The sequence below is a fragment of the Gorilla gorilla genome, chromosome 11, assembly GCF_029281585.2.
Source record: "Gorilla gorilla gorilla isolate KB3781 chromosome 11, NHGRI_mGorGor1-v2.1_pri, whole genome shotgun sequence".
Classification (NCBI taxonomy): Eukaryota; Metazoa; Chordata; class Mammalia; order Primates; family Hominidae; genus Gorilla; species Gorilla gorilla.
The window spans coordinates 127,254,918-127,275,623 of NC_073235.2; the positions used below are offsets into that span (position 1 = coordinate 127,254,918).

General features: G+C 37.6%; 1 protein-coding gene across 3 annotated transcripts in view; it reads right to left on the minus strand.

Annotated features, from left to right (window-relative positions):
• The window catches only part of CUL3 (cullin 3), a 111,617-nt gene that overhangs the window by 78,313 nt on the left and 12,598 nt on the right, over positions 1-20,706 (minus strand). The window contains exon 2 of one of the 3 annotated variants that reach the window (XM_004033281.5): positions 5,465-5,662. The exons of 1 other annotated variant lie outside the window; for it this stretch is intronic. In XM_004033281.5, coding sequence (XP_004033329.3) covers positions 5,465-5,662 — 198 coding nt within the window. Of the gene's footprint in view, positions 1-4,115; positions 4,261-5,464; positions 5,663-20,706 lie in introns of those variants that run through there. One more of the 3 variants, XM_031008768.3, reaches the window with a different exon arrangement.

A 20,706-nucleotide genomic window follows, 5' to 3' on the forward strand; every position in this document is an offset into this window, starting at 1 on the left:
AAATCTGAAAAGCAGAACTTTTTTCCTCCATTACTATGCTTTTTTACTTTATTTAGAAAAAAAGTTAAAAAACAAATTCCTGGGTAAGTTGAAATGTTTTCATTTTCTAAATCAAGATTTTTCTTATGGTGAAGTACAAAGGCCACATTACACCCTAAATTTTGCCTTGTGGTCTTGAGAAATGAACTAAATTCCTATGGGTGTCAGTTTCCTCAAAGGAAACATTCTTCCAGAGACAAGAAAAATAATATCCTACCAGAAGTGCTTTTATTAGAGAAACAGTACTTATATTTTCTATGCCTGCTTCAATTCTGTGAACTTATTTTGAAAGCCAACAATCAGCTACTATCATCCCAAAGAGATGTCCTCTCTGAAGCCTCCCGTCATCTGCTGTCTGGTAGTCTGTGTTGCGCTACTTTACCAAAATGTTTGACTTTGTTCACTATCCTCACCTTGAAATCAAAGTACCAACAAACTATATAACAAACCAGCCCTCAGTCCATGTAAAAATTATATTTCCTTGGAATTCTTCAATGTGAAAAGATGGGTCTTGGCTATGTATCCCATAGCACTAAAAGCACTTTGCTTTAAAATAAATAAATATATGGTTCGTCAGGCAGTTCAGCTAACTGCCAGAAGCATTGTGAATTAAAAACTGATGAGCAGACCAAACAGTAATGCTTTCAGAACAACAAAAAAAGGTATATTCTGTGAGATTAAAGATAGGTATTCTGATACCACAGAACCCTGAAAGAATATCTCACCTTCTAGTCAAAAGATGCAATGCAGAGATAGGCAGTACTGATTTTCACGCAAACTATGCTTTTGCACATTGTATCAGTAACATCTCTAAGTCTCATTTAGTAGAACAAACTGAGACTTACTACCTTAGGAAACAAACATGTCAGAGGTCCTACCTTAGGAAACAAACATGTCAGATGGTCCTACCTATCAGTTAATAGTTCTCTTTCAATAGTGTCCCCTTCAATACAGTAGTACTGTGTTTATATGATTATTAAAATTGTTTTATAAAATAGGAGTAAACATGAAAACAAAAGCACAGAAACTAGCAGAGGCTTCAAAACCTAATTCACTTTAAATAATCAATGAACAGACATGCTGAAATTGGTACATTTCTTAGTCAAAAATTGACTGGTCAAATGAGTGTGAAAGAAAAGAATAAATAAAAGAACATTTTCAGATGCTGGCAATGATCATTAATGACTATGTATAAGGAAAGTAAATTTAAGAATTTAGCATATACTGTATATTTTAAAATTTATTTAGTACAATCAACTTGAATGCATGTTTTGGGGGAATATATTATAAAAACTGCCTATATTCTGAAATGATAATTGTTATGGACTGAATGTTTGTGTTATCCAAATTCATATTATGAAACCCTAATCCCAAATGTGATAGTATTTAGAGGTGGGGCCTTTGGGAGGCAATTAAATCTTGAGAATGGTACCCTCATTAACAGGATGGAACCATTATAAGATACATGAGAGACATGACCTCTCTCCCTCCCCGCCCTGTGAAGACACAGCAAGGAGGTGGTTGTCTATAGACCAGGAAGGGTACTCTCACCAGAAAAATGAACCTGCAGGCACCTTGATTTTGGACTTCTCACTTGCCAGAATGGTGAGAAATATTTGTTTAAGCCAGCTGGTTTATGGGATTTGTTACAGTAGCTTAAGATGAGGAAGACAACAGTTAACCCTAAATATGGGACCACTCTAAGCAACTTATAATATACTGAAACTCAGAGTTCTCATGGAGTGACTGCTCACATAACTTCAATATCTACTAGACCATATCTTCAACATCCAATTGACCACACTGGAGCCCAAAACTTGGTCACCGAAACACTGATCTCACACTCTGGCCTTCTCTCTTCTCCTCACTCTTTGGACGAGCCACTTCTCAACCCTAACACACAACTACTGACGTTTTTTTCTGCATCTGTGCCCAAGGTTTAAAAAAACTGACATAGCACACATTCAGGCCAACTCCTATGAAGCTATCTTCTTCTGCACTTGCCAATTCCTTAGTATATCCCTTACAAAGGCTACTCCAAGTCTCTTCGTCTCGTTTTCAGAAGACGGATGGTTTATTAGATTCATAATAATTTTAGAAATAAAGAATCTCAGGGATATTATTTCCAACTCCATTATTAAGTAAATTTAAAGGATTCCTAGAATTTAAAGGACTGGAAGTTTACAGACAGTAAGTCCATTAACTTGAAGCCCCTTACACTGAATTTCAGCATACTCCAACTTGACCATTCTACCTTAGGAGCAGATCTACAGAGAATTCAAGGGCTCAGACTAAAGCCACATTGCCTGAATTCAGTTCCGGCTAGGCCACTTAACAGCTATATGGACCTGGACAAATGACCAATTATCTGTGCCTTGGTTTCTTCATTTGTAAAACAGACATAATAGTAGTATCTGCAACATTGGGCTGTGACTGTTAGCTAAGTTAAAACATGTAAAAGCACTAGAACTGGGCCTAGCACACAGTAAATGCTAAATAAAAGTTACTTGTGTTAATTATCATTCCCTATAGAACCTCTGGCGAATGAGAACATGCCCCTCTTCTAAGTTTACTTCTTTTCCATTGTTCTTAATCCCATACTCTCTATATCCAATAACTCAGCTGTTCCAATCTTCTCTCCTTCAGCAGCTTTAAACAAAACTCTTCCACTTGTCCTTCTTTTGATGCCAAATTTCTTAAATTGGTCTTTTCCATTTCCCACACCTACTTACTATAGTTTGCTCCTAAGATTCATCCCTTGGCTCTGGGCTCTTCATTTTCTGAACTCCAACACTTGTTCCTCAGTATATGTTACCAAATGCCAAATCTCCACATCTAATTTTGAGTTCCTGCCCAAGCTCTAAATCTATGTGTCTCCAAACATATGATATCTCTACTTGGGCATCTTACTATGATCTCACACTCAATTTTCCTCACATGCAAAATGATTTCTAAGGTATCTTCCAAGGATAAACATTTTCAATATAATCTAAACAAAACTTATCATATTCTCTACCCATTTCAAATCAGTTTCCCACTATTACTTCACAGTATTTGCAATTGGTGGCACTATAATTCTCCCAGTAGGCAATCTTTGTCTAGATTTAAGTTTAGAATTTCTGACATCATCCATTCATTTCTAGCCTATCACTTTACCCAGATCTTTCCAGGTCTTCTCCTGATTTTATAAACCTCCTCTCAATTTTACATTTATAGCATCCTCATAATATGCTGCCACATAATCACCCACTTAAAATCACATCTTCAAATATTCTGTCACATTTTCACCCACTTAAAAACCTCCAATAACTGTCTACAGTTTAGTCCAAATTACTTAGCCTGGCACCCAAATTTTTCTACAATCTGTTCCCAAACCATCTTTGTAACACTACAATCCACTAATCCCTGTAATTATTATATGCCTCAGTCAAACTCTACTTACCACCTAAGTTTAACCAACCAGTTCATCTCTATATAATTTCACAACATCTGCCATCATGGAATGCCTTCCACCACACTGTTCATATATATCCCAAATATTTTTCAAGGCTCAATTCAATTTCATTCTTTCCCATAAAATCTTACATCCCAAGGCAACCTCTCCTTCGTTTGAATTCTTAAGCCATTTATTGCCTATGCAACTCACTTGCCACTTAATTATATAATGCCTCACACGGTTATCTAAATGTGTGTATCATCCATCTCTCACATCACAATAAAAACCCCAGGAAAGGATAGTATCTTATCTCTTTGCATCCACTACATTATGACTGAAAGCTGTGCATAATAGGCACTTAATAAAAAACTGCTGATTGTGTGAAAAACACAATCACCTTGCTTCATAAGATACTAACTGCGTGGCTCATGTAATTCCCTTTAAGAGAAAGAAATTACAGAAGAAAGAGCAGAAATAGAAAATTACTGTTTTGGAACCACCATAGTAATAATGATTCATGCAAGAATCATCAATGGATGCTAAAACCATCACATGAAAGTTTCTAGGGAACAGGATATTCATACAGTGTCAAAATATATCTGAACAGATTACTTATGAATTACAAAGGGAAAAAAGGTACCTTTACAGTGGAGAAATCTGGCGGACACCAATGATCAAAGTTAACATCACCAATAATGGGATAAACTGACATCAAGTGCCTCCTGATGTGATGCACTGAGGACACAACATCACTTATGTATTATTCCTGCCAAAAATGCATAACCTGAAACTAGTCATGAGGAAACAATCAGACACACCAAAAACTGAGGGATAATCTACAAAACAACTGACCTATACTCTTCAAATATGTCAATGTGCTGAAAGACAAAGAAAGGCTGAGGAACTGAACATGAGATCCTGGACTGGATCCTGGATCAGAAAACAAATTGCTATAAAGGAAATCACCACTAAACAGGACAATTGGTGAAATCTGAATAAGGAATGTATTAGGCAACAGTATTATATTGTTAAACTGCCTGATTTTGATCATTGTTCTTTGGTTAAGTAAGATTTCTTTATTCTTAAATGTTGCAAAGTCTTTTAGGGTAGATGAAATCTAAAACTTACTCTCTAATGGTTCAGCAATAATAATATTGGTAACAGTAATTATAACACATATCAATAGAAAAACTGGCAAAAAAATGTAGCAAAATGTAAACAACTGGTGAATCTAGGTGAAGGGTACACAAGAGTTCACATCGTGCTATTCGTGAAACTTTTTTTTCAAAATAAAACTTAAAAAATAAATACCCCAATACCACATAAAGACTATGAGAAGTTTTTATCAGTCTGTGTGGTATTTCGCATTTTATTTGACAATCTTAAAGCAAGGCATTGTAATAAAATTTATTTTCTAAATGAAATTACATTTTACATGCATTGGAAGAGTTCGCTCTATAAAAACATTTGTTCTAAAAAAATACATCTTTCTGAAATCAGAGAACCATTTTTAATAATGTGAACAGCCCAACAATTTATCTTTAAAAAAAATTCAAATGTACCACAGAACTCAGTTAAAGTCAATTTTAGTTAGTGATCCATCTTAGAAATATATTTTAAGCAACGTAGTTTTATTGTTTTCAAATATACAGAAAAATGAAAAAGTAAAAATGGGCTGATTAAATCATTTTAAGGAAAAAAATTCCTTGTAATTAACATATTAATAAGCATTTGTGAATTACTGAGTTTGCTTCATTATGATTTAAAGAAAGCATTTATTATAGCTCACAAACTTCATCTCTCAAATATCCAAATTTTCGATTTAGCTGATTATAAATTTTTCATGAGTGCTTATAACAGTCATGAATTAGTAATTTCTATAGGCTTCTGGCACCTTTAAAAAGAACACTTCCGGTCAAAGTGCAATATGGTATAAAGGATTTTCTACATTCAATATAGTATTAGCAACAGTCCTTTAAAGTTTGATACCTTATTTATGAGATGTTCGGTAACAACTTCTCTTAGTCCAGTGTAGAGCTTTTCTCCATGTTTATGCAAAACCATTGTATATGCATTTCTATAGAGCTCCTCAAAACTAAGACCACTGTTATTCTTACGCTGGATTTCTTGAATTGCATTTTTCAGAAGGTCCCAAATGCTGTTCACATATTTTTCATCCATGGTCATCTGTAATATCCAAGAGAGAGAAGAGACAAAAAAAAAAAAAAAAAAAAAAAAAAAAAACCAATGGTTGAAAGTCTTTCTATATTTGTCCATATATAGTAAATATTGTATTATATAGATATGATTATAAATCTATGACACATAAGAACATTAACAACCTATTTTAACAGGGGGAAAAAGGGATACATTTAAAAATAGGTTCTAGATCTGTTAGAAGCAATTTCTAATCTTTTATGACCTCCCTCCAATCTTACCTGGAGCAGAACTCTTCACTTTAAATAAAATCATAATGATTTATATACCCATAAGTCACTTACCCCTTATCTCTCTCCCACCAAAATACTTGCCAAGTTAAATCCCAACAGCCCACATACTCCTGACATATATCCGCATAGCTGAAAGAAAACAAAGAATAACATATGCCCATATTTTTGGTCCATCTGAGTTTAAATTCATAACCACTAACGTTAAGTGCAGCCTTCATGCAACCCCACAATTCCACTAGTCAGTCTACTCACTCTACTCTTCTAGATGATTTTATACCACCTCCTCCATCCTCACTCTATGATTATGACTGCTTCCTATTCCACTGAGAAAATAAAAACAACCCAATGAGACACTATACAAATTCCCATCATATTCACACACCAACCAACCTGATTTTATGCCAATAAAACCTGCTAGGTTCTTGTGCTCAAAGTGCCAAGTTATTGTACTCGAAGTATAGCATAAGGACCAGACACATAAGCAACACCTAGGAACTGTTAGAAGTGCAGAATTTCGGGCCCTACTCCAGACCTACAGAAACAGAATCGACATTTTAACAAGAACCCAAGGTAATATTACACAGAATGAAATTTGACAAGTAAATCTCTAGTTCTATGCCAAACCACCTATTGAAAAGGCCTCCCTTGGCTGGGCGCAGTGGCTCACGTCTGGAATCCCAGCACTTTGGGAGGCCGAGGCGGGCGGATCATGAGGTCAGGAGATCGAGACCATCCTGGCTAATACGGTGAAACCCCGTCTCTACTAAATATACAAAAAAAAGATTAGCCAGGCGTGGTGGTGGGCGTCTGTAGTCCCAGCTACTTGGGAGGCTGAGGCAGGAGAATGGCGTGAGCCTGGGAGGCGGAGCTTGCAGTGAGCAAGACCCCGCCACTGCACTCTAGCCTGGGCGACAGAGCAAGACTCTGTCTCAAAAAAAAAAAAAAAGAAAGAAAACTCCTCCCCTTAGTAATCACACATCTAAGCATCATCAAAATTTTTCCTCTGGTAGATAATTTCCATTCATACTGAAAACTGTCAGTTTCACCACACGGACTGGCTCATGCCTGTAATCCTAGCATTTTGGGACACTGAGGCGGAAGGATCACTGGAGCTTAGGAGTTTGAGACCAGCCTGGGCAATATAGTGAGACCCTGTCTCTACAAAAAAATTTTTTAAGAATTAGCTGAGCGTGGTGGCGCATGCCTATAGTCCCAGCTACCCGGGAGGCTGAGGGAGGAGAATCACTTGAGCCCGGAGGCAGAGTTTGCAGGGATCCAAGATCACAACACTGCACTCCAGCCTAGGTGACAGAGCAAGATCGTGTCTCAAAAAAAAAAAAAAAAAAAAAAAAATTTGTCAGTTTCCTATGTCAAAAACAAATCCTCATAAACCCATATATTCCTTTAGCACCATCTAATCTCTCTTTCCATTTATGGCAAAATCACAGGCAAGAAGGGGAGATTGTACATACACTGTCTCCAAGTTCCATCTTTCCATTATATCTTGAATCTACTCCAGTAGGGCTTTCATCTCTACCATTTCACTGAAACTACTCTTGAGAAGGCCACCAGTGACTTCTATATTGCCAAAATCTAATGGGCAAAGTCTCAGTTCTCCTCTTACTTACCTATCCAGCAGCATTTGAAAGAGCTGATCACTCCTACTCCTCGAAACAAATGTGGCAAGGCATGGTGCCTCACACCCATAATCCCAGCACTTTGGGAAGTCAAAGCAGGAGGATCACTTGAGTCCAGGGTTTCAAGACCAGGTTGGGCAATATGGCAAAAACCCATCTCTACTAAAAATACAAAAATTAGTCGGGCATGGTGGCATGCACCTGTAGTCCCAGCTCCTTAGTGGGGCTGAGGCGGGAGGATCGCTTGAGCCCGGGAGGTCGAGGCTGCAGTGAGTGGAGACTGCGCCACTACACACCAGCCTGGATGACAGAGCAAGACCCTGTCTCAAAAAAGAAGAAGAAAAAAAAAAAGAAACAAATTCCTCACTTAACTTCCAAACACTACGATCTCTTGTTCTTCTTCTGTCTCCTATTCATCTGTTTTACTGGCTCTTAATTATCACCTAAACCTCCAATCCTAAAGCTCAAGTTCTCGATTTCTTATCTAGCCACACTCAGTTTTTGTTTTTGTTTTTTTTAGTCACACTCATTTTCTAGGTGGAGTTGATCTATTCTCATGGTTTTAAATCAATCTTAAAATTGATACATTCTCTGTTTGGCCCCCTCTGTACATGCCAGAGTCATATATCCAGCTCCCTACTCAATGTTTCCACTTGAATGCGTAGTAGGCATCTCAAATTTACCAAGCCTGAAACAGAACTCCTCATCTTTTCCCTCAGTTGGTTTCCCCTGAAGTCTTTTCCAACTGAACAAATGTCTACTCCATCCTTCCAGCTGCTCTGGCCAAAAAGCTTGTGATCATAATTAACTACTCTCTGACCCCACTACTACTCCAACAGAAAATGCTGTTGTCTCTAACTTCAAAATGTATCCCCAGAATTCAACTCTTTCTCACCACTTCCACTGCTACTATCCTGGTCAAACCACCACCACCTCCAACTGGTCTCCATCTCCACTCCTGGCCTGCTATCATCAGGCAACCAGGGTGACCATGTAAAAGCATAAATCAAATCATGTCACTCATTTGCTCACAACTCTCAAATGATTTCTCATTTCCCCTGGAGTTGAAGTCAAAGTCCTTACAATGTTCTATAAGCTTTATTCGATCTGATAATCTCTCAACTTCATCCATTTTTTCCTTTTGTTCGCTCTGCTCCATGCACTCCCTGGTATACATCAAACAAGCTGATTTCAGTGTCTTCGTATTTGCTATTCTTTCTGTCTGAAATGTTCTTCCCTCAGTTTCCTGCATGGCTCAAACCTCTACTCAACTGTCATCTTACAGTGAAGTTTAAAATGCCCACCTTATTTACAGTAACAGCCTCACCTCACTACTGATCCCCAACTCCAACCCACATTCTTCATTATTTTCCTGGTCTCCCTCTCTACAACCAAATGTCAGCTTCACGAAGGCAGGGATCTTTTTTTCACTGCCAAATTCCTCAGCCTCTAAAACAGTATATGGCACATAACAAGGATTCATACTTCGGTGACTGATTTTCTGCTAATATATGACTAATGACCCCTCTGTAAATGCCACATAAAATCTCCAAGTTCTGCATTTACAACCTAAGCAACATTGATCAGCTTCACACAAACTTCTGATCTGAACTGGATAAAAATTACTGAGTTAGTGGAATACTCTCCAAGTCATGTCTGATGTGTATGAATGTGAAAAGAGGAAGGAGTAGGCAAAATAGTTATTTTAGTCACCCTGGCAGTAAAATACCAGCTCAACTCTCAATCAAGACGATCCTTAAGCAAATGACTCAAACTGAATCTTGTTATTCTAATCTTTTCTGAAGAGCTTGAGAAGGAACTTTTAATAGGACAATTTCTTTTCTTTTACCGAAATCCTATCCAAGACCTAAGTCTGTCAGAGACTTTTATCAAATGACTGTAAAAGAATTTACCCCTACACCTATACTGCTACCTCTTTTTAATCAGATATCCTGATAGACAGGATGTCATCCATATAAAATGTACTGATGCGGCTAACTTTTCACAAACAGAAGATTCAAGGCCATATAATAATGATGGCCTCAAATACCATAGCTATGTATGTGCAATGTGGTTTTAGTTTGTTGATTGCATATGCTGAGGTTCTAATAAAGCAAACTAAGACACTATCTCTTGACATTGAGTAACAAATAGATAAAGCAAAATACTCAGAACAATTTCAAAAAAGAGAAAAGTTAATGTCAACTATAAGCCTCAAAGATACCTATACTGCTAATAGCTGAGCAAAACATCAAATCACCTTTTCAGGCTCTATAATCTAAGATCCCCTGAAAGCCAGAAAAAGTATTAAAATGTCTCTACCCAGAGTAAATTACTAAATTTTTCTACTAGAAGCTGACGAATTTTAAAACTATAAAACCAAGAGGCTTCAAACATTGTAAAAGTACTCTCACATTATTATAACATAACCATTTTCACATATATACATCAAGAGCTGTTTTACTACACAAGGTTGTATGTAGTGTGTTTTTTTTTTCTTTTTAAATTCATGCCTTATTGATAGATAAGAGATGGGGCTGCAGGAAAAAATGTTCCTTCTGGTGATAGCTAAGGTTAAAAATTTTTCTAACAAATGAGAAGAAGAGTCAGGCACAGTGGCTCCCGCCTGTAATCCCACCACTTTAGGAAGCCAAGGTGGACAGATCACTTGAGGTTGGGAGTTCGAGACCAGCCTAGCCAACATGGTGAAACCCCATCCCTACTAAAAATACAAAAAATAGCCGGATGTGGTGGTGCGTGCCTGTAATCCCAGCTACAGGGGAAGCTAAGGCAGGAAAATCGCTTGAACCCGGGAGGTAGAGGCTGAAGTAAGCCGAGATCGCGCCAGCCCACTCCAGCCTAGGCAACAGAGCAAGACTTTGTCTCAAAAAAAAAAAAAAAAAAAAAAAGACGACAATGAAAATAGACCCAGAGAGATTAAATGACTTAACCAAAATCATAGAGCTGGTATTAGAACTTATATATCCCAAAACCTAGTCCAAATCAGTGGACTAATGTCACATTCCATTGTGCTAATATGGTAAAGTAACATCACAGTCACTGATTATCTTGGTAAACATAGTTAGTATACTGGTAGAGAACATAGGTTTTGCTGTCAGACAGCCTTAGGTTTGTGCCACAGCTTTGTTACTCACAAGCCATGTGACCTTGAGAAAATTAAGTCCTGGGTTCAATAACAGCATCTATCTCAAAGGGCTGTCATGAAGATTAAATGAGAACGTCAGTAGATTTAACGCAGCCCAGAGCACAGTATAATCCCTCATGCATCAACTAAGGAAAGTGCCCAATGATAGAATCTCTTGAACGCTCATCAACAGTCATCAAATAAATGTCAGAAAGAAATATAGCTTTTTCAAGCCTAGCAAATATACAGATATGAGCTAAAACAAAGGCACCTTAAGAATAACACTATGATAAATGCACCTCAGTATAACGTAGCTTTCTTTTAGAAAACATTATTCCCCTACATCTCTTGTATACTACTTTTCCAGAGCCATTTAAATCATTTTCATCCTGAGAACTCTGTCCTTGGCTCTTGTCACTCTCTACTGGGTCCCTATGTATTTTCATTCATTGTCATGGTTACATCTATTATCCATACATGTAGGGTTCTAAAACTTAAGAGGGATTCCAGAGGTTCCTAAAACAATAAACAAAACTTTCCAAGTATACTGTGTGTGCACTTGTTTTCTGGAGAGTAGGTCCCTAATTTCTATCAGATTTCCTAAGTTTGTCCATATCTTAAAGAAGATAAACTACAACAGTCCTCCTATCTACAGTTTCACCTTCCTTGGTTTAAGTTACTAGCAACCAACCACTGCCTGAAAATATTAAATGAAAAATTCCAGAAATATCCATTCATAAACTTTAAATTGCATGCCATTTTATGCAGTACGATGAAATCTCATGCCATCCCACTCAGGATGTGAATCCTGAATTACATCTTTGTCCAGCATTTCCACACCATGTTACACACCCCACACCCATTAAAAACTTGGTAACTTAAGAGCCATCTGGTTTATCAGATCAAAATCACAATGCTTATGTCCAGGCAATGTTTATCTTACTTAATACTGTCCCCAAACCACAAAAGTAGTGATGCTGACAATTCAGAAATGCCAAAGAGCAGCAATAAAGTGCTTCCTTTAAGTGAAAAAGTGAAAGTTCTCTACTTAATAAGGAAAAAAAAAGGTATGCTGAGATTGCTAAGATCTATGTTAAGAATAAATCTTCTGGCCAGGGTGGTGGCTCACACCTGTAATCCCAGCACTTTGGGAGGCCCAGGTGGACAGTTCACTTGAGACCACAAGTTCAAGACCAGCCTGGCCAACATGATGAAACTCCATCTCTACTAAAAATACAAAAATTAGATGAGTGCAGTGGCACACACCTGTAATCTCAGCTACTTGGGAGGCTAGGGCACAAGAATCACTTGAACCCAGGAGGTGGAGGCTGCACTGAGCTGACATTGTGGCACTGTACTCCAGCCTGGGCAACAGAGCAAGACTCTGTCTCAGAAAAGAACACATCTTCTTCTATCCACTGTGGATAGAACTGTGGAGAAGGAAAAAGAATCTGCACTAGTTTTGCTGTCACAACTCAAAACTACAGAAGTATGGCCACTATCATTCACCTTACTTCATATCTCATCACATAGGCAGTGTATCATCTCATACCATCACAAGGGTTAAGTACAGTACAAGATATTTTGAGAGACCACATTCATGTTCTTTTATTACAATATAGTTATAATTGTTTTACTTTATTATTGTTGTTGCTAATATCTTATTGTTTCTAAATTGTAAATTAAACGTCATAGGAAAAAACAGTACACATAGGGCTCAGGGCTATATGGTTTTAAGTATCCACTGGGGGTCTTGGAATAAACAGATTCCCTGTGGATGGGGTGGGGACTTCTGTACTGGCATTTATATTAGTGGCTCCCAAATCTATACTGCCTGCCCAGATCTTCCCCCCAAAGTCTAAAACTCTTGTTTCAACCACCTGCTACACATCTCCAATCAAATGCTCCAGACACAGATCAAACTTATCATGTCAAAAATCCCTGACAACTCACCATCCAAACCTGCCCAAACCTTCTTCCTGTAATCTCTAATTCAGTTGTGGCAATACAAACTACCTAATTATACAAGCTAGAAGCATAAGCCTTATATTTTTTCTTATCTCTCATCTCCTTCTTATCCAATCATCAAGTACTACTGACATTAAGCCCAAGGTATTTCTCAAATATGTTCCCATTTTTTCATCCCGAATATAGCTGACCACTGAACCATGTGAGGGTTAGGAAAAACTGACCTCCTGCGCAGTCAAAATACTGTGTATAACTTTTAAGTCCCCCAACTACTAATAGCTTACTGTCGACCCAAAGCTTTACCAATAACATAAACAGTCTATTAACACCTGTTTTGTACGTTACATGTATTACACACTGTATTCTTAGAATAAAGAGAAAAAAATATTAAGAACATTGTAAGAAAAAGAAAATGTATTTGGTATTCAATAAGTGGAAGTGGATTGTCATAAAGGTCCCCATCCTTCTGGTCTTCACATTCAGTAGGCTGAGGTGTAGGAGGAAGAGAAGTAGTTGGTGTCTTAGGGGTGGCACAGGCACAAGAGATGGAGGAGGGAGAGGTAGAAAGGGAGGCAAGAGAGGGAGCCATACTCTGTAACTTCACAAAAACACATTGTAATTTGCCTGACTTTTCTGCTTTTTCATTCCTCTAAAAATGTTTCTATCTGTTCCCAAATCTTTTGCCACTGTTTGTTTTAAGTTTCAGTGCCCACATCATAAAACAGTCCATGTCGTAAAAGTCAAAGCATTCTTGAGTATCAGAAACCTCCTGCCAGATTCTCTAATGTCAACTTGGTTTTTGGCACTGCTTCTTCTACATCTTCCTCATCATCTGTCACTGGTTCAGAAGCGCTCATCTCCATCAAGTAATCTTCCGGTGTGATGTCCATTAGCTCTTGAATTTCTTCAAGATCCATATCCTGAAACCCTTCACTCCCCACTTTACCACAGTCTTTCGTGATTCTGACTGGCTCTGTTGTAAATCTTGGGAAGTCATGTACAACATCTGGACACAGTTTTCTACAGCAAGAATGTATCATTTCAGGCTAGATGGCTTTCATGGCTTTTTAACAATGATGGCATCTTCAATGGTGTAACCCTTCCAGACTTTCATCATGTTCCCTCTATTGAGGTTCTCTTCCATAGCAATGACAATCTTTTCCATAGATTACTACTACCGCGTTTAAAGAGCCTTAAAGGTCCTTATTAACCCCCCATCTTCCCCATCTACAGGCTGAATTAAAAACACTTTATTAAAGGTCAAGGATACCACTTCAACACCTTCAGTGCTGAAGAACTCACGAGATTCTGGGTGGCTAGGTGCATTGTCCAGTAGAAAAAATACTAAAAGGCAATCCCTTACTGACAAGGTACTTCCTGACGTCAGGGACAAACCACTGATGGAACCAATCCGGAAAAAGAGTTCTCACTGTCCAGGCCGGGCCTTTTCGTACAACCAAAAGACTGGCAGCTAGTGTTTATCTTTTCTCTTCAAGGCTCAGGGGTTAGTAGATTTATAGATAAAGTCAGCCATGATCAAAAACCTGACTGCACTTGCACGAAACAGCAGAGTTAGCTTATCCCTTCCTGCCTTGTACACCCTAGTATGTGCTTCTCTCCTTTACTAGTCAATATCCTTTGTGGCACTTTTTTCCAGAATAGGGCACTTTTGTCTACATCAAAAACCTGTTTAGGCAGATCCTTTGTCTTCAATGATTTTCTTGATGGTGTCTGGGAACTTGTCTGCTGCCTCTTCAATGGCAGAAGCTGCTTCTCCTATTACCTTGACATTTTTTAAGCCAAACTTCTTTCTAAAATTATCAAACCATCCTTTGCTGGCATTATATTCTCCAGCTTTAGATCCTTCACCTTCCTTTGACTTTGTCATATAATGACTTTGCTTTTCTTAAATCATATTAGAATCAGTAGGTATACTTTTCTTACAGCAATCCTGCACCCACATACAAGCTGCATATTCAATATGAGATAAAAAAGTATTTTGCAAAAAGCACAAGGTTTTTGCACCAGCTGGCACAGGTGTAGCGACGGCTTCACAAACTTCAACAATGGTCCTGGCTTCATTTACCTTGAAATGGCAGGTAACCACAGCCGCAGAACTTAATCTAGTACACATCAAGCAATTCAACAATTTCTTGTAACGTCATGACTTTTCTCTGCTTTTTGGGAGCACTTCCAGGTTCACTGGGGGCACGTCGAATGGGTTCCATCGTGTTATTCCAGGTTTACAGTTTTCCACTAAACATAATGAAAAATATGTGAAAACCGCAAAAGAAAACTTTTTACTACACTACAGAGAGAAACTGCTCACACGAAGATGATTAGTCACAAGGTATTTTTCTGTTTGTTTTCGTTTTTGTTTTAGACAGGGTCTTCTTCTGTCACCAAGGCTGGAGTGCAGAGGTGCAATCATAGCTCACTGCCGCCTCAAACTCCCAGGTTCAAGGGATCCTTCCGTCTCAGCCTCCTGAGCAGCTGGGACTACTGGTGTGTGCCACCATGCGTGGCTAATATTTTTAATTTTTTTTGTAGAGATGGGGGTCTTGCTTTGTTGCCCAGGGTGGTGTTAAAACTCCTAGGCTTGGGCCGGGCACAGTGGCTCACGCCTGTAATCCCAGCACCTTGGGAGGACGAGGTGGGCGGATCACCAAGTCAAGAGATCCAGACCATCCTGGCTAACACGGTGAAACCCCGTCTCTACTAAAAATACAAAAAAATTAGCCGGGTGTGGTGGTGGGCGCCTGTTGTCCCAGCTACTCGGGAGGCTGAGGCAGGAGAATGGCGTGAACCCAGGAGGCGGAGGTTGCAGTGAGCCGAGATCGCGCCACTGCACTCCAGCCTGGGCAACAGAGTGAGACTCTGCCTCAAAAAAAAAAAAAAAACCTTTCACCTAGTTCACTGCAAGAGCCTTCCAAACACTATGAACTCCAACCTCATGGAATCTACCTCCCTCAAAATTACAATAAAAATAAACATAGGCACACCATGACCCTGTTCAAAACCTTTCTATGGTAGCATAGTAGGCACAGACCTAGTTTATGCTCACTTATCCACACCTGTCTGACATGTATTTCCTAACAACATTAAACCAATGGGAATTCTTAAATATACAACTTGCTGTTTCTCACTCTATTTCCATCACTGTCACAGCCCCTCCCCACTTATTTCAGTTCCCATGTCTTTTTTCCCCCCTGCTTTTGGTCCTCCTTTGCTTTGCCTTTTCTTTATCTGATTCTTTACACATATCTTCTGAACACAGCTCAGGTGTCATAACCTCTAGGAATCCTTCACTGAACTCCTCAAGCAAAGTTAACAACTCCTTCTCAGTTCTTCCATGATATTTTATAGTGTAAACTATATTTACTTAACTACACACTAAATAAACTGTAGTGTATTTTCGTTTATATGGGAATGTGGTGATAGTCTATAACTACTAGTGACAGTTTGTAACCATCAATACACTCCCATGTAGCTGAATTATCTGTTCATGCATCTTCCTCCACTAGACTATGAGCTTCTTAAGAGATTATGCAATTTTTCTTCAATGCCACACAGAAGGTTGTAAACAAATGTCTGTTGAATGAATACTACTTTATCCATGTTATACCAATGTAATTTTGACAACACAAACTTTTTACTTATAAGGCACAATGATACAGGAAAACGGTTGAATGTGTTTACCCTCAGCAATTAATCTAATTTTTAAATAATCAAATCTTTTTCTAACAGAAGTAGTAGTGTACAAGTAACACACTTTTAAATTTTACATCAAGCAATATTTTCAGATTTTTCCCATTTACCTAAAGGCCTCACCCAGAAGGCTGCTTAATCATTAATTTTACTAATAAATATTAACTGGGAAAAAAAGGGTAGACAAAATAGGCCCTTCAGAAGCACATCAATAAGCTACAATCTTTCCCTAAATCAAACAAGTCCAAAAACTACATATCAAATGAAATGGGCTTCAAGTGCAGATTAATACATACACATGATGGGGTCTTGGCATCAAATGCACGTCAACATCCTTGGCAAAATAATGATGTTACTAATGAGCTTTAATCTTTCCACTTGCCCATCCCTGACACAGAAGCAACATTAACTGCTACTGAAAAATTTTTTAAATGACTAAATGTTCAACTCTCACCTCATCAATATGTTAACAATAAAAACTTTAGGCTATACTTCATTCCAGGAGCAATAAAATTTAAAGGCTCTAACTTTATGTATTAATATATTTTTTAAAAGAGAAATAACATTCTTTTAAAGTAACATTCTAAATTACTTGAGCAGGGCTTTAATCCCATTGATAAACTGATTAAGTTGCAATAACTGCAAATACACTAAGGGATCTAGCAACTAATGCGTCAGCAAAACAATAAAATAAACTGCACACACATTTATCATCTATATACACAAACATGTAATATTTGCTATCTAATTATCAGATGTATACAGGACCCTTCCCCAAGAAGGCCAAGTTACAAAATGATCAGCAAGCAAATTAAATTCATTCAGCAGAAAAAGAAACAAAAGCTTTTTTAAACGAAAAATATAATTAAGGATTCTTAAATGTTTATAGTTTAGTGAGACTTTCAAAAACCAAGTCAAGAATTTAATTTTTGAAAGTGATCTTTGCCTCCTTACCTCCCTCCAATCCAGGATTACAATTTTCCCATCAGAAAAGTATCAATAACAAAAATAAATCTATAATGGTCTTTGTTTTCTTTAAAGCAAAATCTTTTCATTTACATTACTTCAGATGATATAAGAAATATAACCTTCAAAATGCCTCAATTTGAAAGGATGTCAGTCTATTATATACTTACACATCTTGAAGGTTCTGTGATTACTGAGAGAACTATATCATGAGACAAATTAAAACTAAATGAAAAGAAGTGAATTCTTAACATCTACTACATACAAAGGACAAGAAGTCTTTAGTCCTCTGTGAATAATTTTCTACAAGAAAAAATTTAGAACAGGGTGGGTGGGGGAAAGGGTGAGAATTTGAAATTCCAGGCAATTCAGAATGACACAGCTAGAAAAAAAATAAACAAGGGAAAATACTTGATCTTAATTTCAAGCTCCAGCCTCAAAAAAAAAAAAAAAAAAAAGCTTTGGTACAAGCATCAGAGGAATGGCAGTATTTTTTAAATCTGATACAACTAAGCTATTAATTACATAAGGAAGCTCCCTCCCAAACTATAAGCACCTCAGAGTAGATAAGGTCTTTATGTTATTGTACCCCTTACAATGCGTGGCACAATGTATAGATAATATTAAAAAAAAAGATCTGAATACAGTCCATTTGCAGTTAATGATAAGGAGTCTTATTTGATGACCAAACAGTATACAATTACTTATGACATCTGCAATAATACCATTTATCCATCAGTTATTCCTTAAGCAACGTCAACCATCAAAAATGTAGCCAAAGATCCAAGCTTTGAGAAAAACAGCCCAGTGGGACACATTCAAACAGACTTCGAACAAATTAACCTTTCAAAGCTCACTTTCCTCATTTGCTTGTGGCCAGAGAAACGTGAGACGGTGGACTGTGGGGTAATTAAGAAAGTCTGTGAAAGCATCTGGCACACAGCACTTGCTCAATAAATATGTTTGTTTCTTCCTTGCCTATGCAGAAGAGACATATAGCCTTGATTAGTGACTTAAAACTGAATGTAAAAACTACTGATGTTTGGTTAACTGGTTTCTCTGGTTACAGTGGAGAACAGATGGGAGTGGGGGAGTGCTGCCAAAAAAAGAGCTGATGTCAAGGAAAAAGAAAAAAAAAGATTATCAATCAGAAAAGCACAGCAGCATGGGACAATTCCATGAAATCACAACCTGATCGACATTCAACTGGGCTCTAATATCATTAAATTACAGAACAGTAACATTCATAATGAGAAAGTTAAATCATCAATAGAAGGTTCAATTATGATTTGCATTTCAGTCCTCAATATGAGTAGGCTATCCAAAACTCAATTTGAGAATGTGGGAAATGTGAAACAATTTTTTCAAAGACACAAGGTCAAGCTTCCAGATTAGCCTATTTATGTCCATTCAAGTCACAGAGCAATTGAGCTAAAAGTACTAACAACTCTTTCGACTATATCTCTGTAAATGACTTTTGCATATATGGAAAAAAAGGTATGTATAACATTTCAAAATGTGATAATGACCACAAAAAATAAGATACAATAATGTAAGTACTCTCACTGAGGTAAAACGCTTGTCACTGTCCTACTATTGGTGCCATTTCCACTCATAAAAAAAGAGATGTTTCAGGACTCCCTTAAACACATTTTATCCAAAAAACACAGTAGTCATCATAACTAGAATTCAAACATCGTACTTACAGACCCTCTGTATTAAGAAAATTAGTGATTATATCTAAAATCAACACTTTAAAATAAAATGTTGTATTTCCCAATATACTATGAAATCCAAAACACTACTATTTATACTATTTAACACTACTATTTATTTATACATCGGTCACATGTATATAAAATTACTTTTTACACATTCATCTATGATAATGTATAAAAACTCTATAAACTGTAAGACAATGACAAATTGATTGTACCTAAATCAATTACACATAACCCAAAGGGAAAGGAAAAAAACATACAAAATACCGAACTACCATAGTCTGCTCTTTGAATGATTCTAACTGTAATCAAATAAGATATGACAGCAAAAGGTCTATGACACAAAATTGTTACAAAAATCTGCTATAAGTCTGTTAAAAACTTTCCTACAACTGTCAACTCACCAAAAAAATGTACACAAGAACACAGCTAACTTTCCCACTGCTTCACATTAGAACTTAACCATCATCACTGAACCATACCATTCATAAAGAAAAATCTAAGACTAAAAAAGTAGGTAATTTTTGCAACATCACACAAAATATTTCAGACAAAGGCCACAGGAAAAGACATAAGTAGTTGGTGCCTAGATTTATGTATAAACACAGTTGTCTTTTACTGAAATTTTTGGAGCTAGAAAAAGCCTAAGGTAACCCCAAGTTAAAACCTCTTCATTTCACAAAGAAGAAACTAAGGCTAAGGAAGCTTATCCAAGATCACACAGAGCAATGAAGGAGTCCAAGTGTCCTAAGCTGAGTGTCCTTCCAGGGTACCATGTCAACTCAAATCATCAGAGTGCTCAATACTGAGAAATCATTTTATAATTAAATAGGCCAGTGTTAACATTGAGTTCTACGGCTACATGTTTGTTTCAGTCTGCTAAAGAGAAAAGAGCTTTTAACCAGAAATCAAGCTTCTGGTCATGGTCCTTCCATAAATTCAAGTCAGGAGTGTATCCCTTGGTAAACCACTTTCTCTAGACCTCTGTTTCCTCATCTGTTGAGAAAAAACAGATTCTCTCAAAAGTCTCTGCCACGGTTTGAATGCCTGTGTCTCCTCCAAAATTCATGTTGAAATTTAGTCATCAATTTAACAGTATTAAAAGGTACGGCAATGCAGGTGCAGTAGCTCACGCCTGTAATCCTAGCACTTTTGAAAGCCAAAGTGTGTGGCTCATTTCAGCCCAGTAGTTCGAGACCAGCCTGGGCAACACAGTGAAACCCTGTCTCTTAAAAAAAAAAAAAAAAAAAAAAAAAATTGCTGCTGACCTGCACCTGTCGTCCCAGCTACCCAGGAGGCTGCGGTGAAAGAATCCATTAAGCCCTGGAGGACATGGCTACAGTTAGCCAAGATCAAGCCACTGCAATCCAGCCTGGGTGAGAGTGAGAAAAAAAAAAAAAAAAAAAAAGGTGGGGTCTTCAGGAAGTGATTAACTCATAAGGGTAGAACCCTTGTGAATGGGATTAGGTGGCCTTATAAAGGAGGCTGACAGAATTTATTTTTTTGCCCTTCTGTCTCTGCCATGTGCAGATACAGGATTCGTCCCCACCAAAGGATTCCGAGAGGACAATGCATCAAGACATCGTGTTGGAAGCAGACAGCAGCCCTCTCCAGACAGCAGAACCTGCAGCACCTT